Source organism: Vulpes vulpes, chromosome 12 (genome assembly GCF_048418805.1).
Source record: "Vulpes vulpes isolate BD-2025 chromosome 12, VulVul3, whole genome shotgun sequence".
NCBI lineage: Eukaryota > Metazoa > Chordata > Mammalia > Carnivora > Canidae > Vulpes > Vulpes vulpes.
The window spans coordinates 166,084,004-166,111,572 of record NC_132791.1 but is presented as its reverse complement, the minus strand read 5'-3'; the positions used below and the strand labels follow the sequence as shown (position 1 = coordinate 166,111,572).

The 27,569-nt window shown below is 56.6% G+C and overlaps 2 protein-coding genes and 1 long non-coding RNA gene across 3 annotated transcripts; 1 reads left to right on the top strand and 2 right to left on the bottom strand.

Annotated features, from left to right (window-relative positions):
• Positions 1–848: 848 nt before the first annotated feature.
• On the bottom strand, positions 849–8,509 carry CYBA (cytochrome b-245 alpha chain). Its single transcript, XM_072731363.1, has 6 exons — positions 8,363–8,509; positions 4,124–4,193; positions 3,499–3,573; positions 3,250–3,333; positions 2,669–2,750; positions 849–1,122 (listed from the first exon to the last, which is right to left on the bottom strand). The coding sequence occupies exons 1-6, from the start codon at positions 8,418–8,420 to the stop codon at positions 904–906; spliced, it is 588 nt and encodes a 195-aa protein (XP_072587464.1). The 5' UTR covers positions 8,421–8,509; the 3' UTR covers positions 849–903.
• Positions 8,510–9,701: 1,192 nt separating this feature from the next.
• MVD (mevalonate diphosphate decarboxylase) lies at positions 9,702–18,509 on the bottom strand. Its single transcript, XM_026004973.2, has 10 exons — positions 17,921–18,509; positions 15,204–15,274; positions 14,688–14,802; positions 14,208–14,354; positions 13,339–13,538; positions 13,051–13,125; positions 12,670–12,888; positions 12,233–12,348; positions 10,983–11,091; positions 9,702–10,400 (listed from the first exon to the last, which is right to left on the bottom strand). Exons 1-10 carry the CDS (start codon positions 17,988–17,990, stop codon positions 10,320–10,322), a joined length of 1,203 nt encoding a protein of 400 aa, XP_025860758.1. The 5' UTR covers positions 17,991–18,509; the 3' UTR covers positions 9,702–10,319.
• On the top strand, positions 18,365–26,503 carry LOC112924623 (uncharacterized). The gene is made up of 5 exons (XR_003235925.2): positions 18,365–18,486; positions 19,839–19,996; positions 24,151–24,283; positions 25,850–26,065; positions 26,154–26,503. It is a non-coding gene; the product is annotated as an uncharacterized lncRNA (long non-coding RNA).
• The last annotated feature ends 1,066 nt before the right edge of the window (positions 26,504–27,569 follow it).

Genomic DNA, 27,569 nt, shown 5'->3' with positions numbered 1-27,569 from the left:
ACCCACCCCTGCCCCATGGGCGGTCTCTGAGGTAAAGCCCCCGGGGGGGGGGGGTCGGCTCTGGAGTGACACGCCTGTGCAGCCCACCATCCCCTCCAAGCATCTGAATTTCCCGCAGCCCCACCACAGACCCAGGCAGATGTGAAGGCCAGGCCACCTGGGGCAGCCCCTGGGCCAGGCATCCCAGTCTGCAGAGCGTCATGGATCGGAGCCCAAGTGGGCATGTGTGTGTGGCCTCAGCAGCCACACAGTGGGCCTGGGCAGCTCCAGCTGGGCTCCAACCCCCTTCGCAGATTGTTTCCCCAGCCCACCTAAAGGCAGCTTTCAGCACCTCCCTGCCTGCCCAGCCGTGTTCACCCCTGATTAAGGCTTACTGTGTGCAAGCAAACACCCAGGAAGTGGGGACGAGTGACCTTTGTCTGGGATCTGAAGGATGCTTTGGTCAGCATGTTACTGAGCTTCCACCATGTGGCTGGGCCGAGAGTAGAGCCCCGCAGGTGACAGATACCACAGAACCACCGGGAGGAAGGCTGGGGACGGAGAGGAGAGGGCAAGGGGGTCCAGAGGCCACCAGGATGGGGACCAGTCTTCTAGGCAGAGGCAGCAGCTCAAGCAGGGCCCAGACTGGGCAGGGCCATCCCTGTGGCTGCAGTGGCTGGTGTGGCATGGGTGGCATCTGTCCTGGGCTGCGGGAGCCTGGCGGCTTTGGCCAAGGCCTGTTGGGCCGGGCAGTGGGGGGCGGGGGGGGGGGGGGCAGCAGAGGGGCAGCAGGGGGGCAGACAGGCTGAGAAGTGCTGAAGGAGGAGATGCCTGGCTTGGGAGTGGGATGCACACAGGGACTCAGGGAGTCTGCTCTCTTTGGTTTATTTTGCGGGCTCCATGAGGAACAGGTAGAGATGCTACTCATACAACCTCATCAATCACCGGGACTGGGTTTTCCTGGGGGCCACCGGAAACTCCCACAGCACCTGCCACCTCCTCCTCTTCACTGGGCTTCTTCCGGGCCTCGGCTGGCGGCCGCGGTGGAGGGTTGCTGGGCGGCTGCTTGATGGTGCCACCCACCTGCGGACGCTCCTTGGGCTGGGGCTCAATGGGGATCCACTGCTCTCCGTGGTAAGCCGCCTGCACGATTTGAAGGAGCTGGGTCAGAGCTGGGCAGACAGTGCTCCAACTCAGCCCCCAGGAACAGGGTGGGACCCATGTCTGAGCCCACTATGTCTGGAGTGACAGCCAGGACCTCAGAGTTCAGCTGCTTCACTTTCCAGCAGGGACCCCACATGGGGGCGGGCAACCTGGAGCCCACTCCAGGTGCTCAGGCCTCCCCACAGGGTCTAGGGCATAAGGCCAGGCCTGGGAATCCATCACACACAGTCTGGCTGGCCAGGCACCTGCAGCGGGGGAGTGGGGGGGAGAGGGGACGGGGACAGCCAGGAGGGCGGGGGAATGTGTGCTCTTTTATTTGTATCCCATGGTCCTTGACACATAGAAAAAGTGTGACATCGTGTCACTCATGAAGCAGAAGAATGAAATGAACATCTGCAGTCCCGCCTTCTCACCTGAAAACTAGGACACCTGCCCTGAAAAAAGGACCATGAAGCAGACCCGAGAGTGCACAGAGACATGGCACAAACCAGAACGCTAACAGATCCGCTCGCATTCTCTGCCCAGGGGAGGATCTCACACCAAGCTCACAGGCCCCTAACGGAGGCAGAGAAAGTATTCGGGGTCTGACCTTCACTCACGGAATATTCACAACTAAAACGTACATGAGGTTCCCGCAAGTCAGTAATGAAAAGACAAAGGCCCCCTGGACAAACGGGTAGGGACTGGGTGCAGCAGAGGGCAGCCAGTGGGAACCAGCAGCCCTGCCAGCCTAGGTGGGGAGCACGCGGCAGCCAGGTGGGGTGCCCCTGATGCAGGGAGGGTGCAGGGGCTGGATATGGGCATGCACTCCCTGCACCCTGTGACCAGCCGCAGGAAGCAGCCAAACGCACAGACCAGCAACAGGGTGGGCTCCCACTGAGGGAGCACCGAGGGGCCGGCGGGCAGGTCACTAAGGTGCAGGACGGCTTAGAGCACAGACAACACACCACCCGTTCCCTCACAATATGTGCAAAGGATGAATGTGCAGCGCAGGAGGACGGCAAGCATGGGGCACAAGGCCCATGCCCCACAGAGCTTCTACCCAGGCCGTCCTCCCCAGTATCCGCCAGCCCTCCTGTAAAGATTGGGTTAGGGGTGTCCTTCCAATGGGGTCTTTGCTATGTCCCAACTCCAGGCAAACCCAACGGGGCAGCCTTGGGAAACCTCCAGGTGGCATCTGTGCTGTTTACAAGCTCCCTAGGAAGTGCCCCTGACAGCACCCAAGTCAGCAAGGATGGCTTAGATGAGACAAATATGATGAGTGGGTCCCAATCCAGTTGGGCCTTGGCTAGCTGGGTGACCCTAGGCCAGCCAGGTCACCTCCCTGACTTTGTATCTCTTGGTCTGTAGAGTGGGGACCTCAGCACTCCCTTGCAGGGATGAGGCACCAATAAGGGAGCTGCCACACTTTACACACGTGGGGATAGTGGCTACAGCATCACTGGCCCTGATATGGCGTGAGCAAGGACACCGGCTGCTGGCCTTGGCTCTGCCCGCAGCGCTGGCCACAGAGGATACCACTTACCAGCAGATAGATGCTGCTCGCGATGGCCAGGCAGGCTGTCCCCAGGATGGTGGCCAGCAGGAATCCAGCAGGTACTGAGAGCCTGGGGAGGGGTGGCAGGGCAGTCAGGGGATCTGCAGGATCAAAGGCTGCAGGATCTCAGGACAAGGCAGACTAGTGTGCGGTCCCCAGGACCCTGGCTGGAGGAGATGCCCAGACCCGCCAAAGGTTAGGCTTCTAAGCTTGGGCCCTTTAGGCTGTTCTTGGGGTGCTGGCACCTGGGCCCCACCCACCACGCCAGGGGGAAGCCCAAATAGCCACAGAGGCCTGTGAGTGTTGTGGCCTCCCTGCCAGTGACCAGCAGACCCACACACAAGGCAGTGAGCAGAGCCGCCCGGGAGAGCCTGGTCTATTCCTGATTTAAGCTTCTAGGGTTGCAGTGAGCCATCAGGGAGCAGCAGGTGACAGAGCAGGTCTCAGGACCCCAGGATCTGGGCTTCTGTTTGGAAGCATATCTGGGCGGGGACGGGCCTGACTTGATCCAGATGATGGGGAGGGTTTATACCAGGGCCATCTTGGTCTCTGGGGAACAGGGGACTCACCCAAGGTGCAGGAAGGCCCGGATGTAGTAGTTCCTGGAGAGAGGCCCGAACACCTTCACCACTTTGGTCATGTACTTCTGTCCACTAGGCAGAGGGGAGGGAAGACACTGTATCCCACACAGCACCCTCCTCCCTAGAGCACCTTGGCTTCTTCCCTCCTTAGGACTGAGTGGGGGGCCACGGTGGCTGGGCAGGCCCTGGAAGGAGGGTGCTCCCGTGGGGTGGCCCGAAGCAGGGCTGGGGGCTCACCATCTCTCCATGGTGGATCCCTTCCTCCTCTTCCCGCGCGGATACTCCAGCAGGCACACAAACACGCCTGCTCCGCTGCAGGTGCCGTTAAGGAGTCGCCACACAGCCCGGGGGTCTCAGTGAGCCCCCTTTGCGGATGAGAAGACAGAGGGTTAGGTTGCTTCCCAGAGGTCACTCAGCAGAGTCTGCCACTGTGCTGCCCGCATGAGCCCTATATCCCCCCCACGCCTGCCTCGGCAGGCCTGTCACAGCTGGGCCAGAGGGGCTGAGCCTGTTCCGATGGATCCCAGGCCAACCCTGGGGGACGGCCGATAGAGGGGCATGGAGGGGATCCCAGGAATCCCCAAGGCCTCAGGGCTGCTGACACCTCTCCCCAGGCCAGTCTTCATGGGCCTGCTGCAGACCCACGCCAGGCCTCGGGCAGGTTGCTGCCCTGCTCGGTCCCACCGTGCGACCGAGCCCCATCCTGCCCTCCCCAGCGCTGTGGAGTGTCTCAAGGGCCCACAGATGGGGGCAGCACTCTGCAAACTGTTTAGTGCTGTGCCCTCAGGGACAACAGCAGCCCCACCCTGCGCCCAGAAGCCCTGCCCCCGACCCTAGCCTGGGCTCTGCGGTGGCAGGATACATGGAGTAGGCGCCAAAGTACCACTTGGTGAACTGGCCGGCGGTGGCCACGATGCCTCCCATGATGAGGACTGTGGGCAGAGGAGAAGCAGGTTAGCAGGAATGTGCCCCCATCGCAGGTGCAGGGCTGGGGGCTGTAGGGTGCTCTGGCCACTCTCCGTGGGCTCCCCTCCCTTGGCCAGGCCATCATCCACCACATGGGACAACATGTTATCTGTGCAGGGGACACAGGAGGAGAAACCCCTAGAAAGCGACACGCAAGTTGGGGAAGGGGTGAAAAGAGCAGTGCGTGGGGGGAGCCAGGTCTGGGTCCCAGCAGCAGCTGGGGGACACCCAGCCTTAGAGCCCCAGGAGGGCCACTGGGGCTGGTCTTCACCGCAGCCGTCCACTCTGCAGGGCTCTGCGACCCCTGGCCGTTTCGAATGCTTGCTTTCTGCATCTCAAGATGACACTGTCCCCTTGTATGTGCTCCTGTGGATGGGCGAGGCTCCCGGCTGCACAGCGCTCCTATGTCCCACTGGTCACCTGGCCTCCAGCTGACAGACACCGATACCCCCACGCCCTTCCCGGGGCTGCTGTGGGTCACTCCAGCCCACGTGGTCCTGCCTCCTGCTGGCTGCTGGAGGTGGCATACCTCTGCATCTTTTCTCCCCAGAAATTATCTTTTTTTTTTTAATTTATTGCGGTAAAATATACATAACATAAAATGTTCTGTTTTAGCCGTGTTAAAGTCCACCGCTCGGGCGGTCTAAGTCCACGCCCTGCTGTGCGAGCATCCCCAGAACTAACAGCGATTACTCCAGGTACAGTCAGGACATGTTGATCTTTCTCTGTGTCTCTCATGAATAAAATCTTAAAAAAAAAAATCTAAAGCTTCTCTTCCTGGATCATGTGTGGACTTGACCTCACCATGATTAATTATTTACCATCGGTGCTCATTTTCAAAGCCCCTCCACCTCCCCGCAGCCTGTCCTGTTTGCGAGACTCAGGCAGAGGGAGAAGCGGGCTCCATGCAGGGAGCCCGACGTGAGACTTGATCCCAGGTCTCCAGGATCACGCCCTGGGCTGAAGGCAGCACCAAACCGCTGAGCCACCAGGGCTGCCCGTCTCTAAGATTTTTTTTAAAGCTTTTTAAATTAATTTATAAGAGACAGAGAGAGAGATAGACAAACAGAGAGAGGCAGAGATACAGGCAGAGGGAGAAGCAGGCTCCATGCAGGAAGCCCGATGTGCGACTCGATCCCGGGTCTCCAGGATCACGCCCTGGGCCAAAGGCGACACCAAACCGCTAAGCCACTCGGGCTGCCCTCTCTCTAAGATTTTATTTATTTGAGAGAGAATGAGCAGGGGAAGGAGCAGATGGAGAAGCAGGCTCTCCGATGGGCAGGGAGCCTGATGTGGGACTCCATCCCAGGACCCCGGCATCACGACCTGAGCCGAAGGCAGATACCTCACCAACGGAGCCCCCCAGGTACCCCTCAACTGCTCTTTAATGACCCCATCTCTGTCTCTGGGCTGTGTGCTGTGAGGTTCCCTGAGCCCCACCTTCCATTCCACAAATCCTCTCATCGTTATAGAGCATTCAATTCATTAACCTTTGATGACTTTTTTCTTTGACGTTCTGTGTTAGTTCACATCTTGCGCTGTCCTGTTTTTGCTATAAAACTCTCTGCTCCTCCCCCCCTCCCCGAGCAGTTTGGGACACTGGTAGGCATCAAGGCATGCTCACATTCTCAGGTCCTGAAGAGGCTGGGCAGCTCTGGCTCTGTGGCGGTGTGAGAGGGCCCTCCCCGGGGGGTGGGGGGGGGTGGGGGCACGAGCTGGCAGCTGGTGGAGTCTGGTTTCCTGCGGCAGCCTTGCAGACAATGTTCATGTTTGCCTCTGCTGGGGGGGGCTTCGGGGTTTCTCCAGCCTGGGCCCAGCTCACAGGCCTCTCTCGGTCTGGCACAGGGTAGGAGACGGTTGGCCCTTCCCCACATGCAGCACAGGCCTGAGTTTCCACAAGGGTTTGTCTTGTTCGTGACTTCAAGTCCAGGCCTGGCTGCAGGTGGCAAGTGTCCTGGGGGGCGGGGGGGACTGCTTCCTACTGTTTCCCATGCAGGAGGCCCTCCCCGGTGTGGGCCAGCCACGCAGGCCAAACTCCCCTGTTTCCACACTAGGCCCCCACATCCCACCAGGTAAGAGCTCGAGGCCCTAGGCGTCCCTTCCTTTGACCCAGACACATCTCCTTGAAGTCTCACTCTGCTTTTCCTGCCAGCAGATTTCCTATCCCTGGTGCTGAGCTCTGCTACATATTAACTTATTTTGTTGGCCTGTCAGGGTCCGGGTGGGCTGGAAGAGGGAAGGGCGGCATTCTGCATCCAGCCAACACCCTTGTGTTTCGGCGCCTGATTTCCTGTCCTGAGCAGCAGTTCTGCTGCCTGGGGTCAGCAGGGGGGTGGGGGTGGGGGGCGGAAGGAAACCCCACTAACTCACCAGGAAGGCAGGACTGTCTGCCACCCACCAAACGCTGACAGAGCCCTACTAGGACACAGCAGGAACACGATGAGGCCCCGGCTCCTGGGGGGCTCCTGGTCTCATCAGGGGGAACAGAAATCAACATTGAAACTAGAACGGGGGAATGTGGTGCAATGTCCGGGGCTATCCTCCGCCTGATGCTCTAGAAAGACTCCTCCAAGCAGGAGGCTATTTGAGCCGAGAAATCAATGGAGAAGCCAGCCAGCCACAGATGCTTCAGATAGATGTCTCCTCAGCAAAGGCCCTGTGGTCTGCTCAGGGGAACAGGGACAGAAACGAACCCTGTGGACGAGGCCCAGGAAGGTAGGGGGCCGGAGGATCGGGGGCAGGAGAGGCCAAAATCGGTTGGGCTTTGGTTATGCGTCCTGCAAAGCCATGGGAAGGCTTTCAGTAGCAGGTGACACAATCTGGTCATATGGGGTTTCCCATAATAGGAAAACCTGTGGAGCATGACTGTGGCTAGGCTCTCATCAGGCCTGAGCCATCCCCTGGAGGCTGCAGTTTACACCCAGAAGAAAAGTCAGCAAGGGAGGAACCAGAGCAGGGCCCTGGGGGACCTTCTGACAAACTGTCTTATTTGATGATGGAGAAGGCTGAGCCCAGACCCCAAACGCACCGTACGCACAGCGGCTGTGAGGGCAGCCTGGGTGCCACAGCACCGCAAGCAGGAGCCCAGGCCAGGACGGCCAGCCTGCACACAGTGGGCCTTCTATGAATAGGGCCTGGAGTGGACAGCCTGGGGACAGAGGGGAGCACCACGTGACCCACCCACTGAGCTCTCCGCCACTCGAGATGCCCAGGGCAGGGGGTGACCTGCCTGGATACACAACACACTGCTAGATCCTGTACTCTAAATGTGATCCCGCAGCGCAGGGCCGGGGAGACTTCATCTACCTGTACGCCTTCCCTCCCCAAGTTCCCTCCCCAGGTGGAGGGAGGCCTGGGGGAGGGGGGTCCCAAGGGAATGGTGCTGGGCTGAGAGCCCCCCTCCTCAGCACATTCATAGGCCCTTTTTGGGAGTGGGAGGTCCCTGGTCAGGAGGCAGAGCCTCTGGCCCTCTTGCCTCAGGCCCTGGTGTGGACTCAGCTCTACCGCACTCAGTGGGGAGAAGTTCCTGCTTGTGAGTACAGAGCTCGGGTGCAGACCCCATGCTCCCTAAGCAGAGCTCCTGAGCACAGGTGGCAGCGTGCTGGGGCTCTGCTATCCTTCCCCAGGAGCAGTCCCTCGGGGAGCTGGGCTGACCAGGGCGCTCTAGGGGTCTCCAGCCACCTTCCAACCCCGGGTGCCATTCTGTGGGACAGGGGGGCCTGGGCCCCAGGCGGAGAGCCCCTGCCACCCAGCCCCCCGCTCCAGGGCAGCAGGGCCACCAGGGCGCCCCCTTGCCGGGTTTACCCAACCCTGGGGGCAGTGACTCCCCGGAAGCCACCAAGGAGGAAACGCCTCTACTCCCGACTGCAACTTCCTCTCTCGGGGTGGCGGTCCGGGCGGCGGGGCGGGGGCGGGGGGCGGGGGCCGCCGAGGGGACGGCGGGGCGGGGGCGGGGGCGGGGGCGGGGGCAGGGTCTCCGAAGCCCCTCCGCGGGCCGAGCCCTCCGGCCGCCCGGCTCCCCGGCAGGCTGCAGCCCACGCCGACCCCGCCGGCCCCCCGCCCGGCGGCAGGTCCCGCTTCCCGGCCCCGGCCCCGGCCCCGGCCCGGCCCGGCCCCAGCCCCCGCGCGCACTCACTCAGGCCGGACGCCAGCGCCTGCTCGTTGGCCCACATGGCCCACTCGATCTGCCCCATGGCGGCGACGACCACAGCTCGGCGGGCTCCCTGCGACACTGCCGCCCGCGGCCCCGCGGCCCGCCCCGCCCCGCCCCCAGCGCCCCCGCCCCGCCCCGCCCCCAGCGCGGGGCCCCGCGGCCCGGCCCCGCCCCGCCCCCAGCGCCCCCGCCCCGCCCCGCCCCCAGCGCCCCCGCCCCGCCCGCCGGGCCGGTGAGGCTCCCCGGAGAGCTGGGACCCAGCCCTGGGGGCCTGTCCACGCTGGGCCTCCCTCCCCTCCCCGGCGGAGTCCCCTGCAGGCCCAGCGCCCCGCCCCCCGCCCCAGCTCACTTCCTCCTCCCGCCCCCCCCACCCGGGCACCGGCGGCGGCGGCCACCAAGTTTCCCTGGCTGTGTGCCAGGCACCTGTCCCGCCAGCTTCCCTCCCCAAGCATCACCTGGGCTGCCCAAGATCAGAGCCGTTGCCGGCGGGCTGGGCTACAGGGCGAGCACGCTGTGACCTGGAGGCACCTCAGAACGTGTGGGTTCTGCTCAGAGCTTGCAGCCTACAGGGGGGAACAGGGGCTTCTCCCAAAGGAGGCATGGGCAGGCTGGTCCCAGGTCTAAAGGCCCAGAACCTTCACTGCGGCCACGCAATGGATGTCCCACAGTGAACCAAGGCATCCTTGGACACCCGTCCTCATTGCGGGGACACTGACAGGCCAAGCCTCCACTGCCCCATCTGGCCCTGGACTGGAGGAGATGTGGCCCAGGTTACACTGCAGCAACCCTCTGCTCACCAGACCAACTCCGGAGGACAGGATGTGCCAAACTTCTGGGAAAATCCAGAATGTAGGAGTGCATCCCTTTGTCCTCCCCCCTACCCCGCACTGAGGGTCATAGGCTGTCAGGTGCTTCAGCAGCAGTAGCCAGGGCCCCAGCCCCTGGTGGAGGAGGGACAGACAGTTACCCCTGTGTCCACCTCCTCCTGGATGCCTGGCCTGCCCTGCCGGTTCAGAAATAGAGAGGGGTGGCACTCCTGAGGTTTCACAGTCCAGAAACTTCTGGGCTATGAGGAATCACATCTACAACCTGCACTCCTGCCAACAAACCCAATTCCCACCTTCTTTGGTGGATAGGGACCTAAGCCAGACCCAAACCACATCCTCACACCCATCAGAGCTTTAGTGACTGTGTCAGCCACCAAATGTGGGTCACAGCCAGTTGACAACTTTTCCAGGTGCTCTGCCCAGACCCTCCCAGCCTCTCAGCACAGGGACCCCAGAGCACTGGTACAGGAACCAGGAAAATCACACCTGCCCCATCAGTGACGTTGGCTTTATTCCCTGCAGCCCACAGGGCTCCCGTGTAATGCACCCACCTCCCACTGGACACACACCAGTGTTCTCTTTATAAACAAACGTTGGCCTGAGTCTGACAGAGGAGCCACAGGGGGCTATCTCAAGCTTGAAGCTTTTGTGGAGGGTCCCGAGGTCTGCAGAGGTGACCTGTCCTCCAGCTCTGAGGATGGATGCTAACTCCCAGTCATCTCCCGCAGAGTTGCTGTTTGGGGCAGTGGGCAGGACCTTAGAGGGTGAGTCCAGAGAGCCCTTCGAAGGGGGGCCTGGCAGCTCCACACGGTCCAGCTCAGAGCCCAGTGTCATGTCCCTGGCCCTCACATCAGCTCTCCTCTTTGCAAAGCACCAGGTGCAAGCTGCGGCGAGGTGAGGCACTTGGTGGGTGGCATACCCCTGATGCCTGGGTGGTGCCAATGGTCACTCCAGTGACCCAGCTTAGCCACAGCACATGGCCTGGCCTGGAGCCCAGTGGCTATCCCTCAAGCCCCAACAAGCATGGACCAGCCAGCGCCACACCCACTTCCCCAGTCCCAGCGAAGTGCCCTTCTCCCGGCAGCAGCGGGGGCTCCCCTGGAGGAAGGTGGTCAAGCAGCTGGCTTCGGCAGACCATCCGGGCCCAGGAGGTGAGCATGAGGGTCATCCAGGATTTGAGGCCCAGGTCCTACCTGTCGGGTCAGAGTAATGGGAGAGGCAGGTAAGTGCAGCTCAGAAGCTCACAACCCGTGGTGACACCCCAACACCCTGACCCACAATGGGCACCCTGTCACTTGGCCTCCATCACCCAGACCTGGGGTAGACATCCCAGATGGAAGGCAGACTGCCTGGGCACTCAGATGGTGGGAATGAGAATCAGATCTCAGTGAAATGCTGGCTCAGGCATTCAAGCAAGGGTTCTGACCTGCTCCAGTGGGGTGAGTCCTGGGGTTCCCAGGATCCCCAGTACCATATGTCCCTCTAAGTCTCCCCCTCTACACGGGGAACAGCACCCCACAACACTGGGGGTCCTTAAACATCCACCTGGAGGGTAAGTGAACGAATGGGACAAGCCATACTGTAACATTCTAAAAACCAGAAAAGTAGTGTCACTGCTTCTTCTGCTCGTACTCTCAGCAAGTTGGCTCCCCAGCTAAGAGGTCGGCTAAAGGGAGCCCTTCACCTGCGAGCAGGCTGGGTCTGAGCCCACAAAGCTGGACGCACCCCCCGTGGCCAGGCTGCAGGGCCAGGGCGAGCTGGCTGCCAGGCCTCACCTGGGTGGCAATGATGTACTTGATGCTGCCCGGGATAGGATCCACATCGAGCGCAGCTTTAAGCTCGTCTGAGAGTGGGGTGGGTCTCACAGGCAGCCCCTTCAGAAACCTGGGGAAAGTCAGGCAGGAAGGTGCCAAGGCCACAGATGAGAGGTATGCAGACACCAGATGCGAGAGAGGAAGCAGACTGGCGGCTGCCGGGGCAGGGAGGCTATGGTTGGGGGGTCAGGAGGCAGGTGTCTTTTGGGGAAATGCATAATCCCCGGAACCAGATGGCAGTGCTGCTTGCACAACAGGGCGGGTAAAGCCACTGGTTGTGCGCCTGAAGTTCTTGAAATGGTAAATGGTTGACGGTATGTATTTATCTCACACACAAAGCCAGGCTCGAGGATGAGTGAGCGAGAGCCTGGCTGGGGACACCAGAAGGGGAAGGGCTCACCCATGGCTCCCACTTGGCCTGGGGGGAGCAAAACTTAAGAAGGAAACACCTCACGGGCGCCTGAGCAACCAAATCTTGGTTTCGGCTCAGGTCATGATCCTGGGGTCCTGGGACAGAGCCCCACGTCAGGCTTCGAGCTCCGCGGAGAGTCTGCTTCTCCCTCTCCCTCTGCCCTCCCCCCACACATGAGCACATGTGTATGCACTCTCGCTCTCCCAAATAAATAAAGTCTTAAAAAAAATAAAAAAGACAACAAACACCTCAATCCAAGTGCAAGTCCAGGGACATGTTCCCTGGAACACAAAAAGCCACAAACCACCCATGAGGTGACAGGAGCAATGGATTCAGAGTCGCCCACAAGGACACCAGATGCCTCGGGGGCGTCCTTGGTCATGAGGCCTGTCCACATGGTGAGGAAGTCAGTCTCTCACCCCACCCACTAGAAGCCGGTATTGCCCCAACTATGGTGACACACACCGCACCCACATCCTCCCTTGCACCCCTAGCTGGAAAGTGTCCCTGCACTGAAACCACTCAAAGGGACAAGTCCAAAGGCCCAGGCGTTACTATGAGGCCACAGGCACTGCTCCCAGCATGTACCTGCACATATGGCCACAGGGCTGTGACACGTGGTGGTCACAGAGAGGCACACAAGGTGACACACCGTGGCCCCTGTAGAGACTAGAACCTGCCATGGGACGCCCCCCCCCCCCCCCCCAGCACCGCGGCCTCAGCTGCCATAGTCCTGGATCTCAGCAGGAAACCTGCTCCTCCCTCCACCCCTCCCAAATGTGGGCAACCCCCAACTCACTTGTCTCCGTTTGACTCAGGAGGGAAGCAGTGCTGAACAGCAGCCACAAACTCAGGCACAGTGTCCTCCAGGGTAAAGACCACGGCATTGGGGCCTGCGTCAAACGTGTATGCCACCTGGAACCCACGTGGTCAGTGTGAGTCTCTGGAGTGGGTGGCTTGGCGCCACCTCTCATCTGCCACAGAGACCCAGAGACCCGGGACTGTGCACAGCTGGGGTGCAGCACGGCACCCTTGCCCACTGACTTGGGACCGTGTCTTCAGACACAGGCTATGCTCCCTCAGCAGGCCGCATGGTAAAGCATATGCCGAGAAGTCTTGTCATGGGCAGGCTTGTGCTGGACCCAGCCTGGCTTCACTGCAGCTCTAAGGGACACCCCGCAAGCTCAGGGAGCCGGCAAGAGCAGCATCAGCTTCCACCCGCCCCCACCGCCTTGCCTTGGTCTGCCGGTGATGGGTGTTGAAGCGGTGCACCAGGTGGACGATGCGCCTGGAGGTGTCACTCAGGTAGGAGATGGGCGGGAAGGTGTCTAGGCAGGTGGCATGGAACTGGTTGCTGTCCTTCATGGTTAGCTGGCCAAAACCCTGGAAGTCCCGCTCTTGGATACAGCGAGTCATCTCTGCCATGCGCGCTGGCACCACCGACTCAGCCCGGAACTACAAGGCATATTTTGGTGAGGTGCTGGCTGCTACCATGTTCAGAGCCCAAGATGTGCAGGGCGGCCGGCAGCCCCACCAGGGAGCTGAGCAGAGCAGACCAGCTTGGCTTTAAAGAACATGCCCCAGGCAGCCGCTCACCCGTCCTAGCACCAGCCTTACCCTGAGCAAGGGGCTGGTCTCCACACTAGTCTGCATGCCTGCCGTGCTGCCCATCAGCTTCTTCTCTGCGCTCACCTGCACGAAGAGAAATGGCCTGGACCCCGCCCTGTAGGCCCAGCCTGAAACGTGCATCCCGTCCCATCTCTCCCCTGGGCTGTGGACAGGGCAGCCCTAGGAACAGCAGCCTCTTCACTGCAGGGTGGGGAGCCACTCAATGCTGGGCCAGGCATGTCTATCACGCAGGGAGCCCCCAGACCAGGAAGAGCTGCCCCTCCCAGCCTCACTCACCACAAGTATGAGGACTCGGAGTTCAGGCCAGTGTGACTCGGGGGCCACCTGCCGGGCGATGCTGTCCTTCCCATCGACCCGCTCCCCCATCTGCCACTCTACGAAGCCACCATACAGGCTCCGGCAGGCGCTGCCTGAGCCCCGGCGAGCCACTTCCGAGAGGTCACTGTCAACCCCGTAGACCTGGGCCAGGGTATACGCTGCAGGCACAGGGGGAAGGGCGCAGGGGCTCAGATGGGTGAGAAGAGGATGAAGACTTTGAAAAGCCATGTGGAGCAGAGATCAGGGCAGAGAGGCCTGATGAGTGTGCATAAGCGTGGCAGCTGGCCAAGAGGGGTGTGAGGGAGCAGCGCTGGCTAGGGCCAAGGTCTGATGCAGGATACGGAGCTGGGGACCCAACACTGGGGGTCCCCCTGTACTTGTCAGTCATCAAGGGTAGCTTAAGCATGGGCACACAAGGTGGCTGAGTAAGGATGCATTACCGCTGGGGTTTCTACCAAGGCACAGACTGTAAGCCCACTGCCTACCCAGGTCAGGAGGGCCTACTGGACACTGAGCCAGCCAGAGGAAGCAGAGCAGGGCTTCGGAGGGAGGTAGACAGGTGTCAATGGGCCTGTCGGAGCACCTGGAGCCAGCTGTACCTGAAGCTAGCTACATCTCAGGATTCTGGTACATAAGCCAAGAAATTGGCCCTCTTAGGCTCAAGGAAGTTCGAGATGACTTTCTGTCACATACAACCTAGAGGACCCTACACACAGTGCTCTGGGGACATTTTAATGTTCAGACGTGTGGCTGTAGGTTCCCTGAAGATGGCGAGTATGTGAAGTGCCGCCGGTCAAAGCACAGCACCCAGGGGGGCCCTCACCCACCTAGGCAGGCATACCCTGCCGCCGAAGAGGCCAGGCCTGCAGCCGTGGGGAAGTTGTTCACAGATGCGATATGAACCTTGTAGGTGAGGCTGAGGGGCAGGGGGTCCTCATCACCGGTGCTCCTCCGCTTCCGGGCCAGGCGGCGTACTGCAGGAACATGGGAGACGGCCACTGGGCAGAGTGGCCCTGACCTGCTCCTGGCATTTCACCCACTGAAACCCAGCCTCTGCCCCAGGCTTTATGCAGACCTTCCTCTGCGGAAAAGCCCTGGACCCCAGCCCCAGCCCCACGCCCAGCTCCGGCTGTGCTCACAGGCAGCCCCTGACCCAAGGGGCAGGGGTGGGGCGGGAGGTTAGAGTGGCCGAGAGGCAGCAGCACTTCTGTGCACTCAGACCCAACCCAGAGTGAAGGAGGGACAGCGGAGTCAGGAGCCTTGTGGCCAGCCTCAGCAGTGCTCACATCCCTCAGGGCCCCACTTACTCTCCCTGAGGCAGGCCTGGAGGCGGGGCTGCCCCACATCCTCCTCCCGGCCATTCAGCCAAATCCGGTCCTCAGTGAAGTCCTTGCTAATGGCTGCTGTGGTGGTGGTTTTCAACTGGGAGAAGAAACACAGGCTACCTCAGGGCCAGGTCCCCGTCCCCCAGGGAGGCCTTCATATGACAGCTTTTCCTGGCCTCCCACTCAGGGGCAGGGATGTCCTGCCCGGATGACAGGGCCGTGGAGGCAGAGGCTGGGCAGTGAGGAAGTCTCCAACCCACATGGCCGGCTCAGTGCCAGGCCTGGTCACCAGCACTTTCACCGCCCACAATGGAGTCATGGGCGTGGGGACAGGATGAAAGGCCTCCACCCTCCAAAGAAGCCTGGGGAGCTTAGGAGTGCATGCGACATGGGGGCGGGACCCTCTGGCTGGGAAGTCACCACTACCAATCACCACACAGAAGTTCAACCATGTTTGGTAAGTATTTACTTTGGCATTTAGTACAGATCCACACTAACCTGGTCCTGGTGCAAAGTGACACTCAGAGAGGAGTTGATGGGCAGAACCAGGTCCTCATCTCGCTTCCCCCCTGGAACAGATAACCCAAGGCCAGGCCAGTCCATTTCCCAGCCCTGGCAACCAGCACGCTGCTGCCCTCACTCCTGCCCACCAGTGCTCCCCAGTCACCCTCACTCCTTCTCACCACTCCCCCATCCGCCTGGAGCCTGCTCCCTTACAGCATCACATAAGTCCTCTTCCTGCTGTGCCCTCACCTTCAGGAAGTCCTCTTGGATTGCTCCCTACTTCACTAGGCTCCCAATCCCAGAGCAGAGTTGGAGGCCAGTCCATTTCCCTGTTTCACTGATTCTGTTTTTTCCTGTTTCATTTCATTCAGCAAATTACCTTGGAGTGCTTTCCAGCCCTGAGCACCCTGATGGCAAGGTTCTTGCCTCCCAAACAGGAGGAGCCCTGGTTACTGAAAACACCTCCAAGCTCTCTGCTCTGACTCCCTGGAGACACTCAAGACCCCCTGACTCCTGGCATACCAGCAACAAAGGAAATCTTCCTGGAGGTCGGACATCGCAGAGCTCTCCATGAAGCACGCACAACGTGCAGCACATGTGTGGGGTCTTGGGATGATAGATTGTTACAGGTGGTAATGAGGACTACTGCCTGGCAGGGGACCCAAGACAGCCCAGACACAGACCTGCACAAATATGCCCAACTGATTCTTTCTTTAAAAAAAAAAAAAAAAAAAAAGATTTTATTTATTCATTCATGAGAGACAGAGAGAGAGAGGCAGAGACACAGGCAGAGGGAGAAGCAGGTTCCATGCAGGGAGCCTGACGTGGGACTCGATCCCGGGTCTCCAGGATCACGTCCTGGGCCGAAGGCAGGTGCTAAACTGCTGAGCCACCCAGGGGTCCCCGCAACTGATTCTTGACAAAAGTGTGGAAGCATTTCAGAAGAAAGGATGGTCTTCTCAGAAAATACTGCCAGAATAACTGGACATCCCTAGGCCAAAACACAGACCTCAACCTGGGGCTCATCCCTTATACAGAACACAATTTAAAATGGAGATTTAAATTTTAAACGTAAAACTACAGGGATCCCTGGGTGGCTCAGCAGTTTAGTGCCTGCCATTGGCTCAGGGTATGATCCTGGAGACCTGGGATCGAGTCCCACGTCGGGCTCCCTGCATGGAGCCTGCTTCTCCCTCTGCCTGTGTCTCTGCCTCTCTCTCTCTCTCTCTGTGTGTCTCTCATGAATGAATGAATGAATTAATTAATTAATAAATAAATAATTCAATAATTCTTTAAGAAAAAAAAACGTAAAACTATAAAACCTTTAGAAAAATACATGGGAGAAAATCTTCAGGTTGTAGGGCCAGGCAACTGAGTCTTTGACTTGACACCAAAAGCCATGACCTATAAATGAAAAAACTAACACACTGGACTTCACCTTAATTTTAAACCCTGTTAGGAGTTCCATCGGCAGAGCGTCTGCCTCAGGTTATGATCTCAGGTTCTGGGGATGGAGCCCCATGGCTGATGGGGTCAGCTCCCCACTCAGCAGGGGATCTGCTTCTCCTCTGCAGGCTGCCTCTGCTCACGCATGCTCTCTGTCTCTCTCAAATAAATAAATAAAATCTTAAAAAAACAAACAAACAAACAAAATGACCTGCCAGGAGGATGAAAAAACAAGCTATTGAGTGGTAGAAAATCTCTGCAAACCACTCATCCAACACATGATCAGAATCTAGAACACAGAGCGAAGTCTCAAAACTCCACGGTAAAAAAGTACATGACCCAATGAGAACACAGACCTAAGACCCAAAGAGGCATTTCACCAAAGAGGACACACAGAGAGCGTGTGACCAGGTGTTCAGTATCCTGTCCAGTAGAAGACTGCAAAGTAAACCCACCATCAGATGACACCCCACCGATCAGAACGGCTAAAATAAAACCTAGTGACAACATCACAGGCCAAGGAGCTGGTCACACAAGCACTGCTGGTGGGAATGTAGTGTGGGAGGTTTAACTTTCTTTAAAAAACTAAGATACAACTACCCTAGGAACCCTAGGAGCCAGCAGCGGCATGCCCAGACATTTGTCCCCCAAGGAGACAACTTGCATTCACATATGCACCCACAACAAAATTTTGCAGCGGCTTTATTCACAGTAGGCTGGACCCAGGAAGAAGGCAGCTGCTAAGCAAAGTGTGGGACGCCCCCACCAGGGCACAGGACTCAGCAGTAAAAGAGCCAGTGATGACACAAGCAACCGCCTGGACTATGCACCACAGTCACAGTGACCAGAGGCATTCTCAAAGGCAACACGGGCAGTGATGCCAGTGACAGCCTCTTCAGATGAGAACATGATAGAAATGGACAGCAGGCCCAGGGGGACGGTGCTGAGAGCCTGTGGTAGACTGTGGGAGCCCAGCCCCAGGGGGGCCATCCTGGTGGGCCCTGCCCCCCCACCCCCATCCCGCATGAACACTGTCCACCCGCCCTCATCCCACCCCCGGGGAGGTGGACCTCCCACCTCCCGTGTGGACGCTGCCCCCCCACCCCGTCCCGCCCCCCCAGAGGGGGACACCCCGCGTGGACGCTGCCCCCCCGTCTCGCCCCCGCAGAGGGGTCGCCCCGCGTGGACGCTGCCCCCCCACCCCGGCCCGGCCCGCGGGTGGACGTCCGCACGGATCGTGCCTGGCACCCGGGCCGCGCACTCACAGTACTTGATGACCGCGATGTTGACCGGCGCCGTGCAGGTCACGGCCACCAGCGGCTTCTCGGAGGCCATAGCCAGGAAACAGCTAACGCCGCAGGCAGCCGACCTCCGGCCGGCTCGCACCTCTTTCGCCCGCGATTGGCTCTCAGGGACAGTCTGTCCGCACGCCGCCCAATTGGCGGTGGGCCCGGCCTCCGCTCCACAGCTCAGCCAATGGGAGGGATCGAACGATGGACTGCCGACTCTGGGCCCGCCCCCGTGGGCCGGAGGCCGCGCGCCCGCTCTGCGCAAGCGCGGGAACAAGCCCTGACGCCGAGTCTACGCAGGCGCCGGCTCTGCGCAGGCGCGGGGGTCTGCGCAGGCGCGTGGCGTCCGACTTCCTTGGAGGAAGTTTGGGCTGCCGCGGAGCGGAGGGTTTCCGCAGGCGGAGGCGGTAGGGACCCGACCCCGAGGGTCCGCCCTGCGGTGCTGGGCTCCAGGCGGCCAGGAGCTCAGACCCCCTCAGCAGCTCCGGACCACAGACAGGGTGACCGCGCCAAGGGTGCCGCCGGGGTCCTCCGTCCCCGCGGTGCGCACGGTCCTCCCCTCCCCCGCCCGCCCGGCTCCCCCGTCCCCGCGGTGCGCACGGTCCTCCCCTCCCCCGTCCCCGGGGTGCGCACGGTCCTCCCCTCCCCCGTCCCCGCGGTGCGCACGGTCCTCCCCTCCCCCGCCCGCCCGGCTCCCCCGTCCCCGCGGTGCGCACGGTCTGCACCTCTGCCCTGACCTGTGCTGGGCAGCACCTCTGGGTTGGGGGGATGCTAAGGGATGAATTGCTTCATAGATAGACTCTATCAAGCCTCATTCCTCCTCTCGGCTTTTTTAAAGATATATTTACTTATTTTGGTGGAAGAGGGGGAGGCAGAGAGAGAATCTCCAGCTGACTCCCGCTGAGTATGGAGCCCAACTGGGGGATCCATCCCAGCACCCTGAGATCATGACCTGAGCAGAAATCAAGAGTTAGATGCTTTTAAATTTTTTACTTATTTATTTATTCATGAGACACAGAGAGAAAGGCAGAGACACAGGCAGAGGAGAGGCAGGCCCCATGCGGGGAGCCCAGTGTGGACTGGATCTCCGTCTGGGCATCATGCCCACAGCTGAAAGCAGACGCCCAACCTCGGAGCCACCCAGGTCTCCCAAGAGTTGGACACTTAACCAACTAAGCCACCAGGTGCCCTCATCACTCCCTTTTTTTTAAGCTCAGTTAACCAGGGATCTTTTTTTGAGTTGCCGTGTCTATATGCACATTAAGTTTTTTATTATAAAATATTTGTAACAAAAGTTAGCATTTTCATCATTTTCAGGGGTGTGGTTCTGTGGCATTAAGTACATTCTCATTTTGCAGCCATCACCAGGATGTAGCCACAGAACCTTTATCTGACACTGAAACTCCCTCGCCATTAAACCATGACTCCCAGTTTCCCCTTCCTGTTGTAAACATTTTTACCTTTAAAATGGCTCCGATTTCAGTGGAGTTGTGACATTCAGAATGAGTTCTACCACCACCCAGTTATCTTCCAGAAAGTGTTAGGAGTTAGCCGAGCTTTATGTATCTTTCTATCACCAGTTTATACTTGATAAATGGCAAGACCTTTTTTCCCCGTGTAGGTGCCTCTTGGAGATCACCCTAATTCAGAACAAAAGTGCTCCCTGGTTCTGGTGTCTCTGCCTTAGTTTTTTACAACTCGCCTCCTGTTGGAGCACAGTTATGTGGTGACCAATTTTTTAGTAGGATAAACTGCTTTTTGTGTAGGAGAAATTTCAGGAATGAGAATCACCTGGCCAAGTAACATGTGTCAGGTAGTTTTTTGTTTGTTTTTGTTTTTTAAATTTTTAAAATCTTTTTCTCTTTTAAAGATTTTTTTACTTATTTATTCATAGGCACAGAGAGAGAGAGAGAAGAGGCAGAGACACAGGCAGAGGGAGAAGCAGGCTCCATGCAGGGAACCCAACGTGGGACTTGATCCCAGGTCTCCAGGATCACACCCCAGGCTGCAGGCGGCGCTAAACCGCTGAGCCGCTGGGGCTGCCCATGTCAGGTAGTTTTGATAGCTGTTGGCAAGTTCCTGGAAGGATGTTGAATCAGTTGTTGAAGCCTGGCCACCAAAGTGTAGAAGTATGCACACCTTCAGCGCACAGCTCATCAGTCTGATGGTGAAAAATAGTATCTCGTTGTTTACATTTGCATTTCTGATGGTTATTGTTTCAGATTTTTCTTGCAGTTGTGTTTCTGTTTTGTGCAAAGCCACTAAAACGTGTTCTGAAAGACTGATGATAGATTGCTGTGGGCTGCAGTCACGGTATATTCTCTGAAGACAGGTCACCTGTGAGCCTCGGTTTCTGCTGCAGTTGTGGTGCAAAGGACAGCACGGATATCTATTAAGACAACAGAGTTGGGATGCCTGGGTGGCTCAGTGGTTGAGGGTCTACCTCTGGCTCACGGTGTGATTTCCGAGATCCAGGATCAAGTTCTGTGTCAGGCTCCCTCCAAGGACCCTGCTTCTCCCTTTGCCTATGTCTGCCTCTCTCTGTGTGTCTCTCATGAATAAATAAACAAATAAATAAAATCTTAAAAAAAAAAAAAAGCAAAAGAGCGAACCGCCTCCCCAAGTTCCTATGTTGGACCGCACCCAGTGTGATGGTGTCAGGAGGAGGTGGGTGGGAGCCTCATGATGGGATTAGAGCCCTGAGGGCAGAGCCCCAAGAGGGCGCACCTATGCCCCATCTGCCCTTGTGAGGACACAGTAAGGGGACACCGTCTGTGAATCAGGAAGCGGGTCCTCTGCCAAGACCCTGGGCTTGGACTTGTAGCCCCTTGGGGCTGCAAGAGATCAGTGGTGGTTTATGAACCTCCTCCTGCCCCTGTCTGTGGTATCTTGTTACAGAAGCCTGAACAGACCAAGACCATATTGTATATACATGATTTTAAACTCAGTTACCAAGCCTTTTCCATACTCGCCACCTCCAGGTTTTGGTTCATCAAAGGCACCCCTTCCTTCTTCCTTCCCTCCCTCCCTTCTTTTTAGATTTATTTATTATATTTTTTAATTAATTATTTATTTATTTATTATATTTTAGAGAGACAGTTAGTACAAGCAGGAGAGGCAGAGGGAGAAAGGATCTTAAGCAGACTCCACACAGAGCATGGAGCCAGAAATGGAGTGCTATCCCATGACCCTGAGATCAGGACCTGAGCTGAAAGCAGGAGTCAGACCCTTAACCAATGTGCACCCCCCCAGGCACCCCCAAAGGCGGCCACTATTCAAATTTTTTCCTCCATATTTCTAAATTACCTGCTCATATTCTTTCTTTCTTGATTTTTTTCATGTCTTGTTTTTTTTTTTTAAACATGTATTAAGCATCATGATCAGACTGTTAACATTTAGCAACCAACAGCATGGGTGCAAAAAAAAAAAAAAAAAAACTACATTAAAACCCTTTGTTGGAATGAATGCTTTACACTCTCCACAGAACAGAAGCTAAAATAACCTGCTATACAATTAGTCACAAAACAGTTCTTGAGTTTTTTGCCCATACACATGAGTATTGTCTAAAACATGTTTTCTTTGAAGCAGCAGCTAGGCTGTGCTACCACTGCTTGGCTGAGTTCACAAATCTTTTGTAACCTGTAGCTTCCCTGTCACTTCTCTGGCTCTCCTGCTAAGCTTTGTTTCCTGGAAGTAATTAAAACCTGCTACTGCTATAGCTGCTGCTGCTGCTGAAACCACCATGGCCACCTTGGTTTCGTGGTTTGGCAAAGTATTGGCCTCCAACACCATCGGGGCCAGAGCTTCTGCCTCCAAAATTTTCTCCTTTCATGGATCCAAAATCTGAGGATTGATTGTTCTAAAATCATTATAGCTTCCGCAACCTCCAAAGTTGCTTCCGTCATTGCCAAATCCTTTATAACCATCCCCACTGCCACCGTATCCACCACCACCTTGACTGCCACCGAAGCCACCTTGACCACTGAAGTTCCCTCCACGACCAAAGTTGTCATTGTCACCAAAACCACCTCCACAACCACCATCAAAGTTTCCGGAACGACTTCAGCCTCTTTGGCTGGATGAAGCACTAACCATCTCTTGTTTAGATAGGGCTTTCCTTACTTCACAGTTGTGGCCATTCACGGTATGGTATTTTTGAATGACAGTCTTGTCTACAGAGTCATGGTCATCAAATGTTCAAAACCTCTCTTTTTGCCACTGCCTCAATCAGTCATCTCAGTCACTTCAGTTTTTCCCATACTGTTCAAAATAATCTCTTAGATGATGTTCTTCGGTGTCTTCTTTAATGCCACCAACAAAAATCTTTTTCACAGTTCAGTGGCACCAGGTCTTTGAGAATCTTCTCTTGAGACAGCCCTCTTTGGTTCCACAACTCTTAAAAAAAAAAAAAAATTGTATTTATTTACTCATGAGAAACAGAGAGGCAGAGACACAGGCAGAGGGAGAAGCAGGCTTCATGCAGGGAGCCCGATGTGGGACTCGATCCCGGGACTCCAGGATCAGGCCCTGGGCTGAAGGCAGCGCTAAACCGCTGAGCCACCCAGGCTGCCCGGTTCCACACCTCTTTTTTTTTTTTTAGTTTTTTTTTTTTTTTTTTTTTTTATGATAGTCACAGAGAGAGAGAGAGAGGCAGAGACAGGCAGAGGGAGAAGCAGGCTCCATGCACCGGGAGCCCAATGTGGGACTCGATCCCGGGTCTCCAGGATCAGGCCCTGGGCCAAAGGCAGGCGCCAAACCGCTGCGCCACCCAGGGATCCCGGTTCCACACCTCTTTGATCCACCTTGTGTGGCCTTGCACTCATGGCTGCATCCACCTCCTCCACGGTGGCATACGTGACAAACCCAAAGCCTCTGGAGTGTTTGGTGTTTGGATCTCTCATTACCACACAGTCCGTAAGCGTCCCCCATTGCTCAAAATGGCTCCTCAGACTCTCATCGGTTGTTTCAAAGCTCAAACCTCTGGTGAAGAGCTTCCGCAGCTGCTCAGGCTCTTTGGGAAACTCTTAGACATGATGGCGGTGGTGGTGGCGCTTAGACTTCAGCGATGCTTACTCGGCAGAGTCCATGGGCAGAGAGCGGGCGATGTCCGTGTTCTTTCAGTTCTGGAGAGCATCTGTTGCTGACCGCTGAGTAGAAATAAGGGGTTCTCTTCCGTCCCAACCACATTCCTGCCTCCCCCAGCCTCCCTAGGTACTGCTCTGTTGTTACCGTGACTATGTAAATCATGCTCTGTTCCCTGTGTGACCACGTGCTTGGGGGCAAAGCCTCCCGTATTTAATAGGAACGTTAAATGAACCCGCCCCCTAAGAGAGGGCTGTACTTAGATGCCCCACTAGCACCTTCACTGTAGGTCTCACCCACACGTATGAAGTAACTCCTCATAGGGCCTCTCCAGTGAATAATTATATATTTTTTCCTACTCTGAGTGGTAGGGTTAACGCCTGTTAGGTCACAGAGGGGATGATAAATCAGAAGTCACATTATTCTGATTTTCTACTTGTTCCTTTAAAGTATTTTGAAGATGGTGGAAAATAGGGAGTAAAGCTTGAAATTTCAAAGCTGAGTACCAAGAATGAAGAGCAAAGTGTACTCCTGTAAGCCTAAAGTAACTCCCATGATCCTCAGATTTTCTCTTTTTGTTTTATAGCATTAAAAAAATTGTTCTAAAATACACATCGCCTTGGGGCACATGGTGGGGAGGCTCAGCCAGTTGAGTGTCTTGAGTTTCGGTTTCAGCTCAGGTCGTGATCTCAGGGTCCTGGGACTGAACCCCAAGTGGGGCTCTGTCCTCTGTGCCAAGTCTGCCTGAGATTCTCTCTCCCTGTCCCTGCCCCTCCTGCCATATGTGTTCTCTCTCTCTCTCTCTCTCTCTCTCCCTTCAAACTAAATAGATAAATCTTTTTTAAAAATAATATGTATGTAGCCTAAAGTTTGCCACCTTAACCATTTTTTTTTTTTTTTATCAGCTCAGGGACATTAAGAACAATTCACACTGTAATGCAAACAGTATCACCCATCCCCAGACTTTTCCATCTTCCACAGCTGGAGCTCTGTCCCCATTACGCTAACTCCCCATCCTGTCCCAAACCTCCAGCACCCCCATCTTCCTCTATGGATCTGACTCTCTTAGGGGCCTCATATAAATGGGATTTTACAGCGTTTGTCCTGTTGTGAGTGTCCACCAGGGCCATCCATGCTAGCAGGTGTCACGACAACTCTCCTAGCGCTGAGTGATCCTCCACCGTGTGGATGGACTGCATTCTGTTTATCCACTCATCTACTGACGGACGTTTAGTTTGCTTCCACCTTTTGGCCACTGTGAGTGATGCTGCTGTGAATACAGGTGTACCAATACCTGTTCAGGTCCCTGCTTTTAGTTCCTCTGGGCGTGTATTCACCCTGCTGCCTTTCCCTCCTGCTTGGGGACCAGAGAGGGACCAGAGCTCAGTGCTCCTGGGTCTCCCACCCCCTGATCCTGAGAACCTCCAGCTGTCCGCCCATCTCTGCCCACTATGCCCCAGCCCGCGCATTGGAGACTGAGTCGTTACATGAATTACCTTATTTATGCTTGCGATAGACTATTGTCTTAAACAACAGTTTAAGCAACTGCTTGGCAGCTCAGTGAGGCATGCTTGATATTCTCTACCTGCCCAGGCTCACCAAGCATTCCCATCTAGAAAGTGGGCAGAAAAAAAAAAAGGAAAAAAAAAGTGGGCAGAGCTGGCACCTGGGGGGTCATGTCGGTGTTCCACAATGTAATGTTCCATTACATTAACATGTAATGTTAAAATAACATTACATGGTTTTGAAAGGGAGCTCTTAGGGGCTGAGTTGTCTTCTGAAAATTCACCTGTTGATGTCCTGACTTCCAGGACCTCAAGATGTGATTCTGTTTAGGGATAAGGTCTTTAAAGAGGTGATAAAGTGAGATCAGGAGGGTGGACCCTGATCCCAATGACTGGGGGAGCTAAGGAAATCAGACACACATGCATGGAAGGCCCCGTGAGGACATAAGGACAAGATGCAGGCCACGTAGAGAGGCCTCAGCACAGACCAGCCTGCCAACACCTCCATCTGGGACCTGCAGCTCCCAGGACTGGGAAGGAGTGATCTGAGCTCTAAGCCCCACCTGTGGGGTTAGTGATGGCGGCCCTAGTGTAGGGCAGTTAGGATACATTGTAGTCCCCAGGTACTCGGGAAGAGGGCATTCTGCAGGTGATTCAGGTACACTTTACTGTAGACGGTGATGGGGGCCTGCATGCAGCTTTCACCACCTCCCACTCGGCCCTACATGCACTTGCTCTTAGGAGGTACCTACCAGCCTCTTGCTGCTGGTCTTTCCCTGAAAGGTTTATGGTTCCAGCAGGAATGGTTTATGGTCTCATTGTAAAGCAGAAGGACCAAAGCTGTGAGTCATGGAACGTGGAGGGTCGAGTATTTGTCAGGCACCTGCTGGGTGCCGGGTGCTGTGCTGGGCAGGCTACCTGCTACCTGTGTGGTTCTCAAGACCAACTGTTAGTGGCAACAAGAAATCTTCCCAAATCTGCCTTTGGACTTGCTGGGTCCCAGCCATTCGCTTTGAGCTCCTCCTTCCCTGCCTTTCTGTCCTGCTTCTCAGAGCCCAGTCAGCTCGGTGAGATCCCGAGCATCCTGCTGTCCTTTTGCTACTTTCCAGCCACCTGTCCTTTCTGCTCACGGCCCCTTCTCTTCCCCTGGGCAGAGGTGAGGAGAGCCCTGCTTCTCACACTGGGTCCCAGAACTGCTGGGGAAGTGTTTTGAAGCCCTGGGGCGGCTTCCCTTCCTGCCCCAGCTGCCCTCTGACTATCTGCCGCCCTTGAAAGAACAGCCTCTGCCATCCTGATCACCCTGTTTCTGATTTCCAAGAGAAAAGAAAGCCCAGAATGTCCCAGCGAGCGTGGCAACATGGTTCAGTAGCTGAGATCACGATTCTGAAGCCAGAGTGCGTGGGTTTACATCCCAGCCACCATTGCCAACTGCAAGCTCTCTGGTGGAGGAGAAAGGCCTGGAAGGGCCCTGCGATGTCCTGTCAGTGTCATCCTGCAGCGAGTGCTGGTTATGATCGGCCCCAGAAGCGCCCAGGTAAGTGCTGCCACCTTCCAGAAGAAACTGTGTTTGTGTGGTTAAATCTATGAGTGACACAGCTTCTTCTCTGGTGCCTGCTCTCCAGAGTGAGCTCAAATGCACCATCGCCTACTGCATTCATGCGACTCAGCAGCCTTGCCAGCTGGGGCCACCAGCATTGCTGCTCCACACTCACCCCAGCGTCTCCCTGCCATGGCTGCTAACGGTGAAGAGTGAGTGTTGCCTCCATCACCCCCATTGGCTGCCCACCCGCTTGGTCACACCCACACGTGCCGTCCTCCACCACCCCCAACCTGGGGCAGCACAGTGGGCTCTTCGCCTGCCCCCCCACCCTCAGTCTGATACTGGTTGTCATGTCTGTGCTAAAGGTACAGGCCCTGACTATCCCCAGAAATGGACTAAAGAAAAATAATAATAAAGGCTGGTCTAGACTAAGCCTCTGCCTTGTTCCCGTCTGTTCCTTCATTCCCTTAATTTTAAGTTGGCTTCACATCCAATGTGGGGCTTGACTTCATCACCCCAAGTTTAACAGTTGGATGCTCTACTGACTGAGCCAGCCAGGCGCCCCTTCCTTCATTCCCTTGATGTTTGCTGAGCAACTGTCGCCATCAGACATAGGCCAGGCCCGTGGGTTACAGGACTGCTCCCCTGCAGTGGGGTTCAGGGTAGAAGGTGGCCTCCTACATGATTCCAAGGATCCTGGTCTTGAACTTGATTCTGCCGGGGAGCTGGAGGAGGCTGGAGCGACACTGGGTGTAGGGCGGTAGGTGCAAATGGAAGAAGGGATTGGGGCCCAGGAAGAGCCTCCCACTAGTCGGGCCAAAACCACAGGACTTGAGCTGAGGCAGTGGCAGGAGAACAGAGGAAGAGCCTGGTGAGAAAATGCGCAACCCGGGCAGCGGCGGCTCCTGTGAAACGAGAGTCTCTCACTGCCCGCGTATGAAGGGTCATGTGGCCTTGGATTCATTTCCAAAGTTGGTGGGTAAAAGCAGAAAACACACTTAGAGTTACCCCCAAAGAACCCCTTCACATCACCCACAAGGCCAAGTGGTCCCCTCCTGCCATGGCGGGTGCAAGCTTCTCTGCCAGCACCTGGCGGAATGGTGTCTGTGAGCCCCCAGAGGCTCCTGCTCCCGCACTGGGGCCACACGTGGGTAAGGTACATGGTTCCCCAGCTATGTCTCCAGAAGGCTTTCACGCTCTAGACTCAGCAGCCAAGCACACTCTCCCCATATGGGGGCATCGCCATTTACCCATATCAGGAATTAAAGGTGATGCTGTTTTAAAGGTTATCAACCACATTCATTTAAAATCATCAATCATAGGGCAGTCCAGGTGGCTCAGCAGTTTAATGCCATCTTCGGCCCAGAGCGTGATCCTGGAGACCCAGAATCGAGTCCCATGTCAGGCTCCCTGCTGGAGCCTGCTTCTCCCTCAGCCTGTGTCTCTGCCTCTCTCTGTGTGTGTCTCTCATGAATAGATAAATAAAATCTTTTTAAAA